Source organism: Schistocerca nitens, chromosome 3, assembly GCF_023898315.1.
Source record: "Schistocerca nitens isolate TAMUIC-IGC-003100 chromosome 3, iqSchNite1.1, whole genome shotgun sequence".
Taxonomy (NCBI): domain Eukaryota; kingdom Metazoa; phylum Arthropoda; class Insecta; order Orthoptera; family Acrididae; genus Schistocerca; species Schistocerca nitens.
Window position 1 is genome coordinate 638845020 of NC_064616.1, and position 17759 is coordinate 638862778.

The 17759-nt window shown below is 36.0% G+C and overlaps 1 protein-coding gene across 1 annotated transcript in view; it reads left to right on the forward strand.

Moving 5' to 3' along the window:
• LOC126249375 (protein tyrosine phosphatase domain-containing protein 1-like) overlaps positions 1-16005 on the forward strand; it is a 396740-nt gene extending 380735 nt beyond the window's left edge. The window contains exon 12 of the mRNA XM_049951029.1: positions 15662-16005. Coding sequence (XP_049806986.1) covers positions 15662-15750 — 89 coding nt within the window. The 3' untranslated portion in view covers positions 15751-16005. The remainder of the gene's footprint in view (positions 1-15661) is intronic.
• Positions 16006-17759: the final 1754 nt, after the last annotated feature.

A 17759-nucleotide genomic window follows, 5' to 3' on the forward strand; every position in this document is an offset into this window, starting at 1 on the left:
AACCTTTTTTTTTTTTTCCCCCAATTCCTTTGCTTCCATATCTCTTCCAACATCTGACAGATTTTCTCACTATGTCACTTCTTTCACTTGGTTGGCTTCTGCTGCTGGATCTGCTGTTATCATGAACATTAGTTCTCAAGGGATATGGAGTGGTTTAACTGACGACATCATGGTCAATGACACAGCTTGTATCCATGTGATGTTGCAGGGCTTTGGCTGTTTTGAGAAAATGCCAGATGATGTGAAGACAATAAAACCAACCAAATGATACTGTTGTGACTCTTAATTCTAGTTATAATCCAGGAAGTGTCCATTTCTTCATTCCCCCTTAGCTGCCATAAGCTGCCTGTAATTGAGCTACTTGATTTATTAACTGCTGAACAGTATCTTGAGCTGAAACTTTCACCTCCATATTGTCTTCTTATTACCAACCCAACTATCAGTATTCCCAAAAAGTGAAAGGAAGAGGAAAGGATAGGGAAAAAACCATACATGCTCAAACAGAACTTCAAATTCAGAACTTACTCATATTGTTGTGTAGGACGTCCCTGCTGCAGAAGAATCTTGGTTCTGGCTGTCTGTCTTAGTCTTTATCTTCATCCTCAGTAGTTGTTCTGACATCAGTTATAACAGGACAGTTCTGATTGCTTAGTGTGAACTAGGATTCTCTGCTGAAGAAGTATAAGGTGCAGCTGAAGAAAGACCAATGATGGTTATAATAACTTCTTTATTGGGGCTTATTTACAGTAAATGGTGTATGTCGCAGTGAATATGCCACAGTTTCCCCATTACTGTGGCTTCTAGCTGATGACTGCACACCTCTGCTGCTGCAGTCATTGCTGTATTGTCATGCTCACTGTGACAGTGTGGCCATCAGTTGTTGCTGTGAAGATGTCATGATGCATCTTGCTGCAGAGTTCCGAGCGTAGTGGTCTTCTGTTGGTACCCCAGTGAGGGCAGAGATATCTGGATCCTCTCATCATACTCTCAGGATGATGACCAAGTGTGGGGCTGCCCCTAGCACCCAGATGCTTAGATGACCAGCAGCGGTTCATGTTCCAGTTAAGGCAGAAGCATCTGCATCATTGGTATGGTGCACAGTAGCACAGGCTTGACATCACATTACTACCCAGCTGTTTGATGATGATGATGAGTTGGTTCACACACATTTAAATACTGCTTCTCACTTCCCTGTGCTGATATCAAGGTAACATTTGGGCATTTGAATCTTTTAGCTAGGGCTGATGATCCAGTTGTTGTAATTGGGCTGCAATAGTTCCCTGCATGCTTGCTCAGTGTTGGTATATGTAATTGACAACACAGAAGTGGTTGTGAATCCACTGATGAAGCAGTCCACTTACCAACACTTGACTTTGGTGTAACTTGACTCCACCTTGGCGCTGCACTACTAGTTCTGTCTTCTTTATGACTGCACCCTTTAACATATAGTGCATAGCTAAACTATACTCTACAAACTTGTCTTTAAATTTGACAATAAGCAAATTGTTTCTGCTATTTTTTTACAAATATTTTATCAAAATATTCATGTTAATTACTACATAAGTTTGAGTAACATAGCTTTTTTTTACAATTTGTAGTCAAGTCTATTGGATTTATGTCTTCTCCATTTACAAATCTCTTAATATGGAATAGAAGCTTATTGTCTTGTAACATACAATTTCAAGCCATTGACTTAATGTGGAGGAAACTCATCAAAACACAAAAACTGGTTTACAGTTTTCCTTATAATATTGGTAATATAATATATGGTACTGAATAATTAATTAATTAAGCAATTAATAATTTTTCTTCAAAAGTAACAAACTTTTGAAAATTAACAGTCCTAAGCACTTGCTCTCTCCTGCTCAAATTTTCAGGTTGTCATTTATGAATTCTTCGACTGAAAAGTAACATTTTTGCACTAGTTTCTCACATTAAGGTTTTTTCAAGTGTTGCTAAATTTATGCTGAGAAGTTCTCATCCTTTCACTTTTTTATAAATTTTCATACCAATATAACGTGGAGTTTGAGCATAAAGTTTTAAACGGTGGGTGGGGAGCATAAAATTATTTTGATTTCTGTTGTAAACATGTTGAAAATGATTTACTACAAATAAATTAGGGTTACTGTGTACAAAGATAATCAACTCACATATCTATAGTGAGCAAACACTTAATATACTAAGACTTTTTAGGAGTGGGTGACATGATTTTATTCACCCTACATTGTGCATACTTCTAATGATGTTTTTCTGAAGTTTTATGATTCGACACATATGGTTTGAGTTATCCCAAAATACAGTTCCATACCTTATTACTCATTCAAAGTAGCTGTGATATATTACTTTCCTTATGCCCATAGTGGTAGCATTGTGGAAGGAGTATATAGTGTGTCAATACAAGGGAGATGAACTTGAAAGCAATATTATAGAAAGGGAGGTGGATGTAGATGAATATGAGATGGGAGATATGATACTGTGAGAAGAATTTGACAAAACTCTGAAAGATGTAAGTTGAAACAAGGACCCGGGGTTAGATAACATTTCATCACAACTACTGAAATTTTTCCATCTTGAGCATATTTACTTAATTTATTTGCAAGATACTGTATATGTGATCCTCATGATAAATTTTTATTTAGTTGTATTCCTAGGATTTTCACACAGCTGTTCAGAAATTTGAGCTGGATTTACAATTGTTTTATCCTCTATCTTGATTTCAGAAATATCATGGCCTCTACCAGTGGCACCTGTTTCAGCTTTGATCACTGACCATAATGCCTTATGTAGCAATCTTTTTCTTGCGCTAGAGATTTTTATTCATTCAGTAATCCACTTTACTTTATTTCCTACTTTTGTATGATGTACAATAAGGGAAAAGTTTCATTAAGTAGCAAAATTTTCAGAGCATGAAGTACTATAATCTGTAGCCCACTCATCTTATTTCATCTATGATGGAATAAGTTCATATTTTCTTTGCTGGAACTGCATTTGATGTAGGTGGTTTTTTTTTTTTAAAAAAAGCAAGTTTCTTTTGCTTTCAGTTACTCCATAAACAGAGCACAATGATCAGAAAGTCCTAAATCTAAACAAACTTATTTGCCTCATTATCAGTACAATTGATTAAAATGTTACTTATGCATGCTGCAGACATTTTGTTTACTTGAGTAATATCAGTGAAATTTGCACTGAAACCTGATATTTGAATCATATCAATGAATTTTGTTGAGTTTTTGGCTTCATTGGCTAGATCTATGTTGAAATCAGCAGCTATTATGACTCTTTCATTAGTTACTTTTTAAAATTTTTGCAATAGACTCTGGAATTTCGACATATATGGTTTGATTTACCACAAAACACAAATACAAATGTTTTATTCCAAATTTGAGCATATTTACATGCAATTAGTGTTAAAACAACAACAATAATAATAATAATAACTTGGACAAATGTCATCGACTACAATATAATAATCCAAGATGGGTACAATATATATTTATGCAATTCAGCACCTATATTAAAATACATTTTCTTTGTTGCAGTTTTACACTGTCTTGCTACCTTTTTTTTAAGATTGAACATTATTTTAGTTCATTTTCAGATACTTTTTGGTGTGATAACATCAGTAGCTTTTTTCTCCATCTTTTATGTTATTATCAAACGTGTAATTACTATGAATTTGAACATTTTGTAAAAACTTTCTTGTATAAGTCTTTAAATAGGACAGTGGATCATGCCTTACTCAGTTGCCATTAAGGATTTCGTATGTTATGTTCTAAGAGTCACTGCCATGACAGCCACATGTGGTCATAACACGAAATAGTGCAGGAATAATTATTATGAATTGCTACTCATATAATTTAAATTAGAACCGGAGAAGTCTTTTTAACGTGCTAAATTTAACAGGTATTGATAACTGTAAGCTGTTTGTCATTAATTTCTGAAGATAAATGCTCAGTGCACTTTAAACAACTATACTGTCACATTGGTCATTTAATATTATTCCAAGCACTATTTTTGCATCATACTATGTGAGGTACATTAATGTCAGCAGTCGTATAATAATATTATATGGATGCATGGTGTGTGTCCTTTTGGATATGGAATCTGCAGCTGTGATACGTTATATGTAAATTAAAAGTGGGGGGGGGAGGGGGGGGGAAGAAAAGGGAAGGGATTACTGAAGTCAGCTACATCAGGACATCGTGTGGAATCAGCAGTGATGAGTGAAAATGTGTATCCAACCTGAATTCAAACCCAGGATCTCCTGCTTAATAGACAGGGGCATTAACCACTGTGCCATCCAGGACACAGTGTTATTGCAACTGCACAGACTATCTCACCACACTTCATGGCCAACCCACACTTCCACCGAACACCACCTATCTGCAGTTCTTGTCCATGTCCTCCCTGCATGGTACTCTGAGATTACTGCAGGAGGACGTATCCAAAAGAACAATCACATGCATTCATATAATTGATTCCCTCAGGTGGGCAATTGGTCCACCTTCATCAGTGCAGCTGCACAGGTGCATCTGACTTCTTGTGGGAATCCCAGAGTCATGAGCAGACAGGAAATGGACGATGACTGCAGATAGATGGTGGTTGATGGAAGTGTTGGTCAGCCATGAGGCATGCTGAGATGGTCTGCACAGTTGTGATAACACTGCCTCTTGGATGACACAGTGTTTCATGCACCTGCCTAGTAAGCAGGAGATAGTGGGTTCTAATTCTGGTCCAGTACACATTTTTTCTACTCACTGTCCACATATTGTCCTGATGCAGCTGGCATTAGTAATACCTTCCCTTTCCTTTCCTTTCCTTTCCTTTCCTTTCCTTTCCTTTCCTTTCTCCCCCCCCCCCCCCCCCTCCTCCATGGGCAATGGATCCACCTCCTTCAATGTGGATGCACAAGTATATCCTACTTGATGGAATCTCAGAGTGGTGAGCATGGAGGAAATGGACAGGGACTGTAGATAGGTGGTGCTCGATGGGATTGCAGATTGGCTGTGAGGCATGCTGAGATAGTCAGCGCAGTTGCGATAACACTGTGTCCCAGATGGCACAGTGGTTAATGCACCTATCTAGTAAGCAGGAGTTGCTGGGCTCAAATGCCAGTCTGGCACACATTTTCACTTGTTGCCGCTGATTCCCTATAATATCTTGATGCAACTGATGTCAGTAATCCCTTCTCATTCCTTTCCTTTCTCTCTCTCCCACCCCCCCCCCCCCTCCACCTTCAATTTACATACAATCATATAATCTTTGGATAAGGTGAGAACCTAGCTCACAGAACAATCCTCTTGCAAGAGTGTGTGTCTCTACTATTCTATGAACATCAAAGGAATACATTGAAAGATGTTGTGGGTGAATATAGCACTCTTCAGTGTTCCTTCAACAAGCCATTGAAAGTAACACAGTTTCATACCATCATTCCTCCTTCCCTCCACCCCATCCCCCAGTTATGTTCTTAGCTGATCATTGGAGATGGACCACATAATTATGAGGTACAAGAAGACTTCACAATGTAGTTTCCCATAAATGATACTGTCTTAGCTGACATTCTGAATATAAAATTGTTCATGATTTATCATGCAGTCTTCATGTGATCAGCAGTGGCTAGTCGTCTCGTGCAGTCATCCACTGCAGTCCAGGACAACACCAAGAACCATCAATATGTTCCTAGAACAACAATCACTGATAAACATCTGATACCTAATGTGCAATGAGAAGCATCCAGCCTCCCGTAGGCCCACAATGTTTCACTAAAAATCTATTAATTCCACAGATAGGGCATACAAGGTGAAGAAAAATTTTAACTCTTGGACTTCGTAGTGCGATTCCTCACGTACTAGCAGTACAAAAATGTCTCTCACAAAATTTTGTCCTCCACATATTTTGGGCAGTAAATGGATGTCAAAGATTGTCAATCTGGTAACACTGTAATCACATGTACAGTAACTTACTCTGTCAGCATATAGTACTAGTGCTGTGCAGTTGATGCAGTGGATAACCTTTTGGGTTGGCATGCAGGAGGTCGAGGATTCAATTCTAGGTTGAGGCTTATTTGTTAAATGTAGTCTGTGTGGTATGGTATCTGGTGTCTTAATCATCATACAGTGATTACAGTGAGTCTTCTACAAAACATCTGCAGTTATGTAATACGAACACAAAAATGGAAGTACAATCATTTTCACTGGTCAGCTTGTAAAAAGAAGCCTTTTGCATGTCTTATATGCGAATTGTTTCGCACCATTGCATCTGCTATATTCTGAACTGGTTTTGTGTGTACCCTCCCCTAATGATCCCATCAGTTAATACCAACTATTATTATCTCCACATTCAAGTCCATTACATTTTGTTACTGCCTTACATCATCAGTAGGCCTAGCAACATGCTTTGCAAATAATTTCAATGGGACAATTTGAGGGAGGGAACACAGAAAACAGATTTGGTGTCTAATAGATGCTGTGGCATGAAACAATTCACGTCCACGATATGCAAACAGCTTCTTTAAAAGCTGACCAATGAAACAATGGTACATCCATTTCTTTGTTCATAGTATGTTACTGCAAATGTCACTGTAATCACTGTATGATGATACTGTACCATGCAGACTACATTTAGCTAATAAAAGCAAATATGCCCCCACCCAGAATCAAACCCTCAACCTTCTGCATGCTAACCCAAAATGCTGTCCACTGCATTAACTGCACAGCACTGAGCTGTGTGCTGAAAGACATAGTTACCTTATATATGATTATAGTGTTGCCATACTGCCAATTATTAACATCCATTTACTGCCAGAAATACATACAGTACGAAATTTTGAGAGACATTTTTGTATTGCTAGTATGTGAGAGATCGCACAGTGAAGTCTGAGTGCATGAATTTTTTCTTCGCAATGTATATCAAAGCTGGTCTTACATATCTATACTGTGTACTAATCCATGCTCAAAACAGTAGACTATATTATGAGTAAGCAAAATAGAGTTGCTGTGTACACTTTTTTTCTCAGATTTGGTTCTCATTCAATTTGCAGCAAAGCACTTTGAATTAGTGCCTTTAACATTGTCAGTGTCCCACAAAAGTACAGTGTTTCCACCATAGGTCCTTTTAGGAGTTCATTTTTCATTTTCCACTACTGTAATATTTGAGGCCAATAAATTTTCTTTCTTTGTTAGCTGCATATGATGAGCATACTTGCACAAAAAGATAATTACTTTAAAAAAAAATGTGTTTCTATTTATATCATGCACTGTGAGAAGGTATTGTTCTGCACTATTATTATTTAGAGTAACAGGCATTGTCAAACCTTATGCTCCCCTTAATTAAATAGTAAATAATTGTGAAAACTTAGTTAAGACTGTAACATGCTGTGTGCTAATAGGTGGAGCAAATGACATATACAAAAATGAAAGCCAACTAGCGACAAGAGCACTTCAAACAATTCTAAAAAAGCTGTCAGATCTAAATTTAAAGGTTCTCATTGTAAGTGTGCCACATAGACATGATCTAATCAATGAATCATGTGTAAACAAAGAAATAAACTCAACAAATAATAAATTTAGGAAGATCTGCTGTGCTTTTAAGTGTACAACTTTTGTGGATGCAAACAGCTCAGTGAGAAATCATTTCACGAGGCATGGACAGCACAGGAACTATTATGGAAAAAAGATGATGGGTGAAAAGATACTAGAAGAAATAAGCCGTATATCAATAGAAAAGTTCCCTAAAATCCCACTCCAAATGAGGGCAGAAGCAGAAGAAATCAAAACCTTAACAAGAGCATTTGCTGAAGGACTAAAAACATCAACATCTGCTATAATGAATATTAAAATGTCATCAGCTGCCACAGCTAGTATAAACAATCAATCAGCATCATCCACTTCAAGTAGGAAAAGCAACAGAAACAAGAAACCTGTGGTACAACAGGATTTTTGGTATCCAGCTATAAAGAAAAAGGAGAAATACCATCAGTGCACACTCCCCTGTTCTAAAGATTATGATTCTAAGAACAAATATTGTGAACTTGAAATAGCAGTACGTGACACCCAACCTGATGTCTTGTGTATTACTGAACACTGGTGTAAGGACCATGAAATTAGTAGTATTCATATTAATCGATTTAAACTGGCAAATCATTATAGTAGGAAAATTGCAAAAGGTGGTGGAGTCGGTATTTACCTTAGACAAGAGTTAGAATTTAAAAAGAGATGTGAAGCAGAGAACTTAAGTATTGAAAAGTCATAGTCATAACAGTGTATAGGTCACCATGTAGAAACATAGAAGTCTTTTTTGATAAATTAGAATTGTTGCTAAATACTTTTTACAAAAAAGAAACTGTGATTATTCTTTGTGGTGATTTCAATATTAATCTTCTAGTTGAAAGTCAACAAAAAAGGCAATTTTTGGACATATTAAAGAGTTTCAACATGTCACCACACATAAACAATTCAACTAGAATAACAAACACCTCCAATAGCCTCATAGATAACATTTTCTCAAATATGTCAACAACTGACATAGAGGTAACAAACATATATTTAGGATTTCTGACCACAATGCTCTCACCATTGAAATCCCTTTAAGGTCAAAGGAAGATAAAGGCATAAATAATATTTACAAAAGAAACTTCTCTGTGGACAGCTGTCATCAGTTCATAAGTATCTTAGAAAATGAAAATTGGTTAGATGTTATGAAACAAACAAGTACAGATGAGGCATATAGGGTATTTGCATGGATTTATATGATGAACTTTGAGATGTGTTTTCCAAAGAAACTGACCAGAACCAAGTCTACTGGACACATAAAGTCAAGTTGTTGGATGACTCTTGGAATTAAGAAATCATGCGAAAACATGAAAAAACTGAATTCAGAGTTGAGGGAGTGAGCAGATACTGATTTTATAGGATATGTAAAAAGGTATAAGAAAATATACCACAGAGTAATTGCACATGCAAAGTTACTAAGTAATGATATGGAAATAAAACAGTCCAGAAATAAAACTAAAATAGCATGGGAAATTGTGAGAAAAAAAACCAGGGTACCTATCAAAAACAAGGAAATTATTCTAAAAGATGAGGAGAATAAAATGCTAGATAAATATGCCATGCCTAATTATGTAAATAATTACTTTTTAAATGTACCCCAGACATTAAGCAGGAATTTTGGGGAGCAGATTAACATGGAAGCACCCAAGGCAGCCAGAAGTATGATGGCAGTTCCAACAAACGAAAAGGAAGTTTTAAAAGTGATTAAAAGTCTCAAGTCCAAGATACCAGCTGGAGTAGATGAGGTGCAAATAATACTAGTAAAGACAACAGATAATCAAATAGCGAAACCATTGGCGCACATAGCAAACTTGTCAATGGCTGAGGGTGTGTTTCCACAGAAACTGAAAATTTCTAAAGTCGTTCCCATGTTGAAAAAGGGTGATAAGCTTAAAATAGAAAACTACAGACCTGTTTCCCTTCTCCCAACTTTCTCTATGGTCTTAGAGCTACTATTGAAATATAAGAGTCACACATTATCTTAATATCCACACTCTGATAAACAGTAATCAGCATGGATTTCAAGCTGGGAGAAGTACCAAAACAGCTGTACTGGAATACACAAAAGAAATAATCAGTAAATTGGAAGAGGGAAAAAGTGTATTTGGGAGAAATCTAGATTTGTCAAAAGACTTTTACACTGTTGAACACAGCATACTTTTGGAAAAGCTTGGAGCTATAGGTATCAGAGGACAAGTAAAAAAGTGGTTTGAGTCTTATCTGGAAAAGAGGATGCAGGTGGTTGAAATTACGGCACCAAATATTAACCAAAAAATTAAACTAAGATCATATCCAAGGGAGGTCACAGCAGTAGTACCCCAAGGAAGTGTATTAGGCCCCTTGCTGTTCCTCATTTACATTAATGATATTCAGGAGTCAGAGAGAAAAGCTAGAATCATATTATTTGCTGATGATACTAGTTTAATAGTTAGTGATATGAAGCAGTCATTGCACAATACTGTGGACCATGTCCTACAAGATATACAAAAATGGTTTAGTGCTAACAAGCTATCACTGAATGGAAAAAAAAATAAAATAAAATAAAAATAAAAAAAATAAAATAATAATAATAATAATAATAATAATAATGTAAATATAAGTGAACATTACGACCTAAATCCCACCATGGAGGGCAAACAACTTGAAAGAGTCCAGTGTGCAAAATTCCTGGGTATGCACATTGATGAGAAAATAAGCTGGAAGGACCATGTGGTGAGCTTAGCACTAAAACTAAATTCAGCATGTTTTGTACTTAGAATAATTTCAAGACGTTGTAGTAATGACTGTACCAGATTAGTAGATTTTGGCTATTTTTGGCCCATTGCATCCTATGGGATAGTATTCTGGGGGAAAACAAATTGTCGTCTAAATTACAAAAACACACTATTCGGATAATGACCCAGAGCCCCCCTCAAACACATTTTAAAGCATTGAAAATTTTAACAATTTCATCATTATACATTCTGAAATGTCTGTTGGTGATCAAAAGAAATCAGGACAAAATGAAAACCAATACACACTACCATAATTATGATACACGGCAATGTAAAGATCTCCACATACAAGCTGTAACAAGGACCCGAAGTATGAAACATGTATGTAATCAAGGCATCAAACGTTTTAATGCACTACCAAAACATATCAAAGAGCTGGAAAATGAGGATAAATTTAAAACTGTTATAAAGAATCACATGCTTGACAAATGTAAATACGGTGTAAGTGAATTTCTATGCTCAACTGTATTAGAATATAAAGAACCACATGCTTGACAAATGTTATTACAGCATAAGTGAATATATCTGCACAACTGTATAAGAATATATGTTTAAGTTAATAGACAAATGAAATTACATCAGTGAATATGTCTGTCAAGCACATAAGAAATTATGTTATAAAAACACTTATTAGTTGTATATTGTATTAAACATAAGATAGATTCATATGAATTCAGCATAGATAAAAATTTTGTAAAGATATTATATAATTGTTTAAATGTATCCTGACAAATCCTATATCACAAATGTGATCATTGGGATGATAATAAATAATTAAATAAATTATGATTATCATGAACATAATTATTTCTATATTTCATTGACACATTCTTGTATTTCTATTTCAGTATTTCAGTGGCAGATTTTTTTTTTATTTATTTTTATTTTTACTGTCGTTTCATTTCTATATCCGTTCCCTCATTTGGTCTTATAATTTAACATTGCTCACATTACAAATATTAGCAAGTATAGAGAAGAACTTAAGTCTATAGATTGGATACTGTTATACATTCCTCCAGAAATGTTGATGAAGCCTTCAGCACATTCCTCAAAATCATTTCTGAAATCTTCCACACATGCTGTCCACTGGTTAAAAAAACAAAAACAAAAAAAAGTTAGGAAACCTAGCCACTCAACTTTACAGAAGTGGTTTTCATCCCAATTACAAAAACTGAGACTATTGGTAATTACTTGTCATGATAAGGTCAGAAAGGGAGCTGTAGATAAAGAAACTTACAAAAACCTGAAAAGAAAATATAGATCTGAAATTAAAATAGCCAAGTGTAAGGCAAATGGTGATTTCATTAAAAAATCACACAATAAATGTAAGGCTGCATGGAAAGTAATAAAAGCAGAGCTAGGTATCGATATAAACTACAAAGACAACACAAATGTTGCTAACATCACTGCTGATGATTTCAATCACTTTTTTGTCAACTCTGCCAATCTTAGCCTTCCAACCCACAGCAACCAGAATTCCAGTTCAACACATACACCTATTTCTCACCCCATATTTGGCAGAAATTTTCAACAAAACATTACAAACATAGTGTCAGCTTGTAAATGGAGAGAAGTACAAGTAACTGATATAATTAAAGCAACCTTTAAATTAGGATACTCTAGATCTGAAGATGTGTATGGCCTGTCAAACTATGTAATTAAAAAAGTTGTAGATCTCATAACATATCCTCTTTGCATACTGATAAACTGGATGCTCTCGAGTGGACACTTTCCAGAATGTCTCAAAAAAACAGTTGTCATACCATTATACAAAAAGGGTGACAAGTCCTGTATCAATAATTATAGACCAATTTCACTTGTGCCTATTCTCTCAAAAATAATAGAACACTGCATACTGCAGCAAATATGCATACACCTATCAGACAATTTGATTCTCAGTATGGATTCAGGTCAAACTTATCAACAGTCAAAGCAGTTGAAAACCTTATCTCTTTTGTACTAAGCGCATTTGAGTCAGAATTATCTGCTGAAGCCATTCTAATTGACTTGAGTAAGGCTTTCGACTCAGTTAACAACAAATTATTATTAGATAAACTGTGTTGCTATGGAATCAAACACTTGGAACTCTCACTAATTGAATCATACCTCAGCAATAGAAAACAAATAGTAAAGCATAATGACCAACAGTCACAGACTTTAAGTATAAAACAAGGTGTTCCTCAGGGCTCAATGCTTGGCCCTCTACTATTTACAGGGTGTTTCAAAAATGACCGTTATATTTGAAACGGCAATAAAAACTAAACGAGCAGTGATAGAAATACACCGTTTGTTGCAATATGCTTGGGACAACAGTACATTTTCAGGCGGACAAACTTTCGAAATTACAGTAGTTACAATTTTCAACAACAGATGGCGCTGCAAGTGATGTGAAAGATATAGAAGACAACGGAGTCTGTGGGTGCGCCATTCTGTACGTCGTCTTTCTGCTGTAAGCGTGTGCTGTTCACAACGTGCAAGTGTGCTGTAGACAACATGGTTTATTCCTTAGAACAGAGGATTTTTCTGGTGTTGGAATTCCACCGCCTAGAACACAGTGTTGTTGCAACAAGACGAAGTTTTCAACGGAGGTTTAATCTAACCAAAGGACCGAAAAGCGATACAATAAAGGATCTGTTTGAAAAATTTCAACGGACTGGGAACGTGACGGATGAACGTGCTGGAAAGGTAGGGCGACCGCGTACGGCAACCACAGAGGGCAACGCGCAGCTAGTGCAGCAGGTGATCCAACAGCGGCCTCGGGTTTCCGTTCGCCGTGTTGCAGCTGCGGTCCAAATGACGCCAACGTCCACGTATCGTATCATGCGCCAGAGTTTACACCTCTATCCATACAAAATTCAAACGCGGCAACCCCTTAGCGCCGCTACCATTGCTGCACGAGAGACATTCGCTAACGATATAGTGCACAGGATTGATGACGGCGATATGCATGTGGGCAGCATTTGGTTTACTGACGAAGCTTATTTTTACCTGGACGGCTTCGTCAATAAACAGAACTGGCGCATATGGGGAACCGAAAAGCCCCATGTTGCAGTCCCATCGTCCCTGCATCCTCAAAAAGTACTGGTCTGGGCCGCCATTTCTTCCAAAGGAATCATTGGCCCATTTTTCAGATCCGAAACGATTACTGCATCACGCTATCTGGACATTCTTCGTGAATTTGTGGCGGTACAAACTGCCTTAGACCACACTGCGAACACCTCGTGGTTTATGCAAGATGGTGCCCGGCCACATCGCACGGCCGACGTCTTTAATTTCCTGAATGAATATTTCGATAATCGTGTGATTGCTTTGGGCTATCCGAAACATACAGGAGGCGGCGTGGATTGGCCTCCCTATTCGCCAGACATGAACCCCTGTGACTTCTTTCTGTGGGGACACTTGAAAGACCACATGTACCGCCAGAATCCAGAAACAATTGAACAGCTGAAGCAGTACATCTCATCTGCATGTGAAGCCATTCCGCCAGACACGTTGTCAAAGGTTTCGGGTAATTTCATTCAGAGACTACGCCATATTATTGCTACGCATGGTGGATGTGTGGAAAATATCGTACTATAGAGTTTCCCCGACCGCAGCGCCATCTGTTGTTGAAAATTGTAACTACTGTAATTTCGAAAGTTTGTCTGCCTGAAAATGTACTGTTGTCCCAAGCATATTGCAACAAACGGTGTATTTCTATCGCTGCTCGTTTAGTTTTTATCGCCGTTTCAAATATACCGGTCATTTTTGAAACACCCTGTATATTGTTTGTAAATGACTTTCCGAATAACTTACCCTGTAAATCTATCCTCTATGCTGATGACACAACATCAGCTAATTCTGGAAAGGATATAAACATATTGAAGGAGGAAAGTGAAGAGTGTCTCAAAATATCTAATATCTGGTTTAAAGCTAATGACTTATCTATGAACCATGAAAAGACTGTCAAGATAATCTTCAGTTTATCGAACAGTAACATGGAGTTATCATCTGTTAAACTACTAGGAATACACATTGACTCAAAATTAACTTGGGACACACATACAGATTATGTATGTCGAAAGCTATCACGAGTTATCTACCTACTAGTCAAACTACACACGTGTTACACAAGATTTATTGCTTCAGTCATACTATGCCTTCTTTCATTGCCATCTACAATATGGCATTCTTTTATGGGGTAACTCTCCAGGAGCCAAAAAAATTTTCACTTGGCAGAAGAAAGCAATTAGACGTTTTTACGGAATCACTGACAACAAGACCTCATGTAGACCTTATTTTAGAGACTTAAAAATTTTCACAGTCCCATCTCTTTACATATATTGTTGCCTATTAAACATAAAAGAAAACTTAAACCACTACACTATAAGGAAATCAGTTCATCAACACAATACTCGACAAACAAATATGATTGATATACCTACAACCAGGCTTAAGAAAACCCAATGTAGCTATGAATACATAGGCATAAAATTATTCAACACTTTACCCGTACAGGCTCAATTGGTTTCAATGGATATTTTCAAAACTAAAACCAAAGTGTGGATGAAGAAAAATACTTTCTACAGTGTAGAAGAATTTCAGAATAGTTGTAAAGATGATCTAATTTATTGATAAACTAAGGCTTACTGTTATGTATAGTTATGGATGTAGAGGCAGCTAGCTATAAGCTAATACGGTACAACACTGTCTTTTTTTTCCATGTAATATTTTTGTTATATGAAACATAATGTATAAATAGCTATAATACTTCTGACAACATTGATTGCATGTTAATGCTGATAAATTATGGCTTACTGTTATGTGTGGATCTAGGTGTAGAGGCTGTTGTAATCTAATAGTTTACAACATTGCTATATTTTTACTATGTAATATTCTGGTATGTAAAACATAATGTACAAATAGCTGTAACTCTTCTGACGACATCGATTGCATGTTAGTGCTGAAAGATGGATAAAATAAATAAATAAATAAATTCATATTGTGTCCCTGATTGTATGTGCACTCTGCTTAACCGATTAACACTCACATTGTCTGAACACCAAACCTTTTCATTGGTCCTTTTTTTCAGCATCTCCAATTCATCAGGAGTTTTTCTCTTCATTTGTGCTTGATAATCATTTTATACCCTCTTTTCCTCTATTACTGTCTGCATTTCACTAGCAAAGAGCAGAACATTTCTCAAATAAGCATTTATATCATAGTTTTAATACCAATAAGTATATCTGGTTTTCTTGTGCTTGACTTCTTACCCCTGTGGCCTAAAAATAACTTATTTTATTTATTGTCATTGTGAAGATGAAGGTGATGATAAAATCTTACGTCTTTATGTTGCAGGTAAAGGATTTAACAGACTTCGTACTGGAACACGTAAGGTGCTCTTTGAGTTTATGATTAATTTTCTGAACCTAATAAGTGATACATGATAGATATCGAATTATGTTAATGAACTGGAAAAAAACATTCTTAAGACAGTTTTTATGTCAAAATTAAACTTTATTCATTTAGTATTTTTGAAATGTGACCATCACATTCTATCTGCAGGGTCATTTGTACAAATGAAAAATAAGTTAATGTATTTTTAATAATGAATTTAATATATTTCTATAAATGGAGCAATTCTTGACTGATATGCTTATTGGAGCATTACATGACCAAATATAATCAATAAATATTTGTACACTAATGATTTTTAGACAACTATTCTGTTCATTTTTTTACCTTTGCCCTCAGTTTCTATAAAAATTATGTATTCCACATTTACACTGTTATCATAAAGAAATCTATATGTACCTCATTACCATCAGGTAATTCCCATTTTAAATCATTTTCTCCACCATTCATATGTTCACTGATGTGAAAAAACGAAGATCCTTGAATGATCTGAACTGCAAAATGTATTATTATTTACAGTGCAGCTGTGCTCTTCAAGTAGAGAGGTGAGAGGAAGTTTTGGCAGGTAAGTATATGGGTTTAAGGGCAAGGAAGAGCAGTCAGTTCTCAATGGTGTTGCATAAGGAGATGGTAGGGTAGACTGTGAGTGGCATAAGATAACAACAGAAAGGTTATCTGTCCTTCATTAAACAAGTACATATGGTAAATTGATTGGATAATGATCCATAGTAGCTTATTATACATAACATACATGTGTATACAGTTCAAAATTATCTATAGTGGCTTAGGTCTTATCTGACAAACAGGGATCAAGGGGTAACCATAATATCTAATACCATAAATTATGCGGCTGATGACCTCAGATGTTAAGTCCCATAGTGCTCAGAACCATAAATTATGCTGCTCAGTGGGATACAATTTCACAAAGAGTTCCTCAAGGCTCAATCTTAGGACCAATCTTGTTTCTCTTTTACATAAGTGATTCACCTCTCAATATGAGTGCCCGAGCAGTCATGTTTGCCAAGGATACCTCAGTACTTACTGAAAAAGAAAATATGAGTGAAATTCCAAATGTTGTAATAGACAGACAAACAACCTAGATACGGGGTTTCAACTAAATGGTCTTAAGTTTAATACTCAGTTTAAAATCAAACAATCAAAAATCAGTGATATCTGTATCATACATAAAAATAAAGTTATAGAAGAATCTCAGTCCATCAAATTCATGGGATTAAACTTGGACAAAAATCGAACCTAGCAAGAACATATAGATTATTTAGCTACTAAATTAAACAGCCTAGCTTCTGCAATAGACATGCTATTTGGTGTAACAGACATAAACAGCAGTAGGGTGGTGTAGCACAGTTACTTTGAATTCATAATTAGATATGGTTTAATTATTGGGGGGGGGATTCAAGTCATACATCTCGAATCCTACTACTTCAGAAAAGAAATGTTAGAGAAATGTGTGCTGCCTCTCCAAGAACATTCTGTTTCCCACTCTTCAAGAACCTAATAATATTACCTATCCCAGCTCTGCACATATTTGAGATTATCATCTTTGCACACACTAATTCCAAGGTAATGGAAGAAAACCATTTCAAACATAGGTACAACACTAGACACAAAGAAAATTTCATGCTTCCAACACATCACCTAAGACTCTGCCAACAGACACCCTAGTATATGGTAATGAAGGTCTACAATAAACTAAAGGGTAGAGATGTACTGAGCATTGAGATAGGTTCATTGAAATGAAAATTATATTCAGTTCAATTCAGTCTCTTTATTCACCCATTAACAATATAATTGCATGGATGTAGTCAATTACAATATAGTTTCTTGTATTTAATTTGTTTCAAAAACAAGGATAATAAATAATATTCTTCATTGTTATAAAAACTATGTGTTAGTAAAAACTGTTTAAGATCTACCTTGAATTTATGAAATTCTTTAATTTTCTTTATTGTAGCAGGCAATGCACTAAAAAGCATTTTAGGCTGGTAGTTTACACTTTTTTGGTACAGTGCTCCTTTTTGGG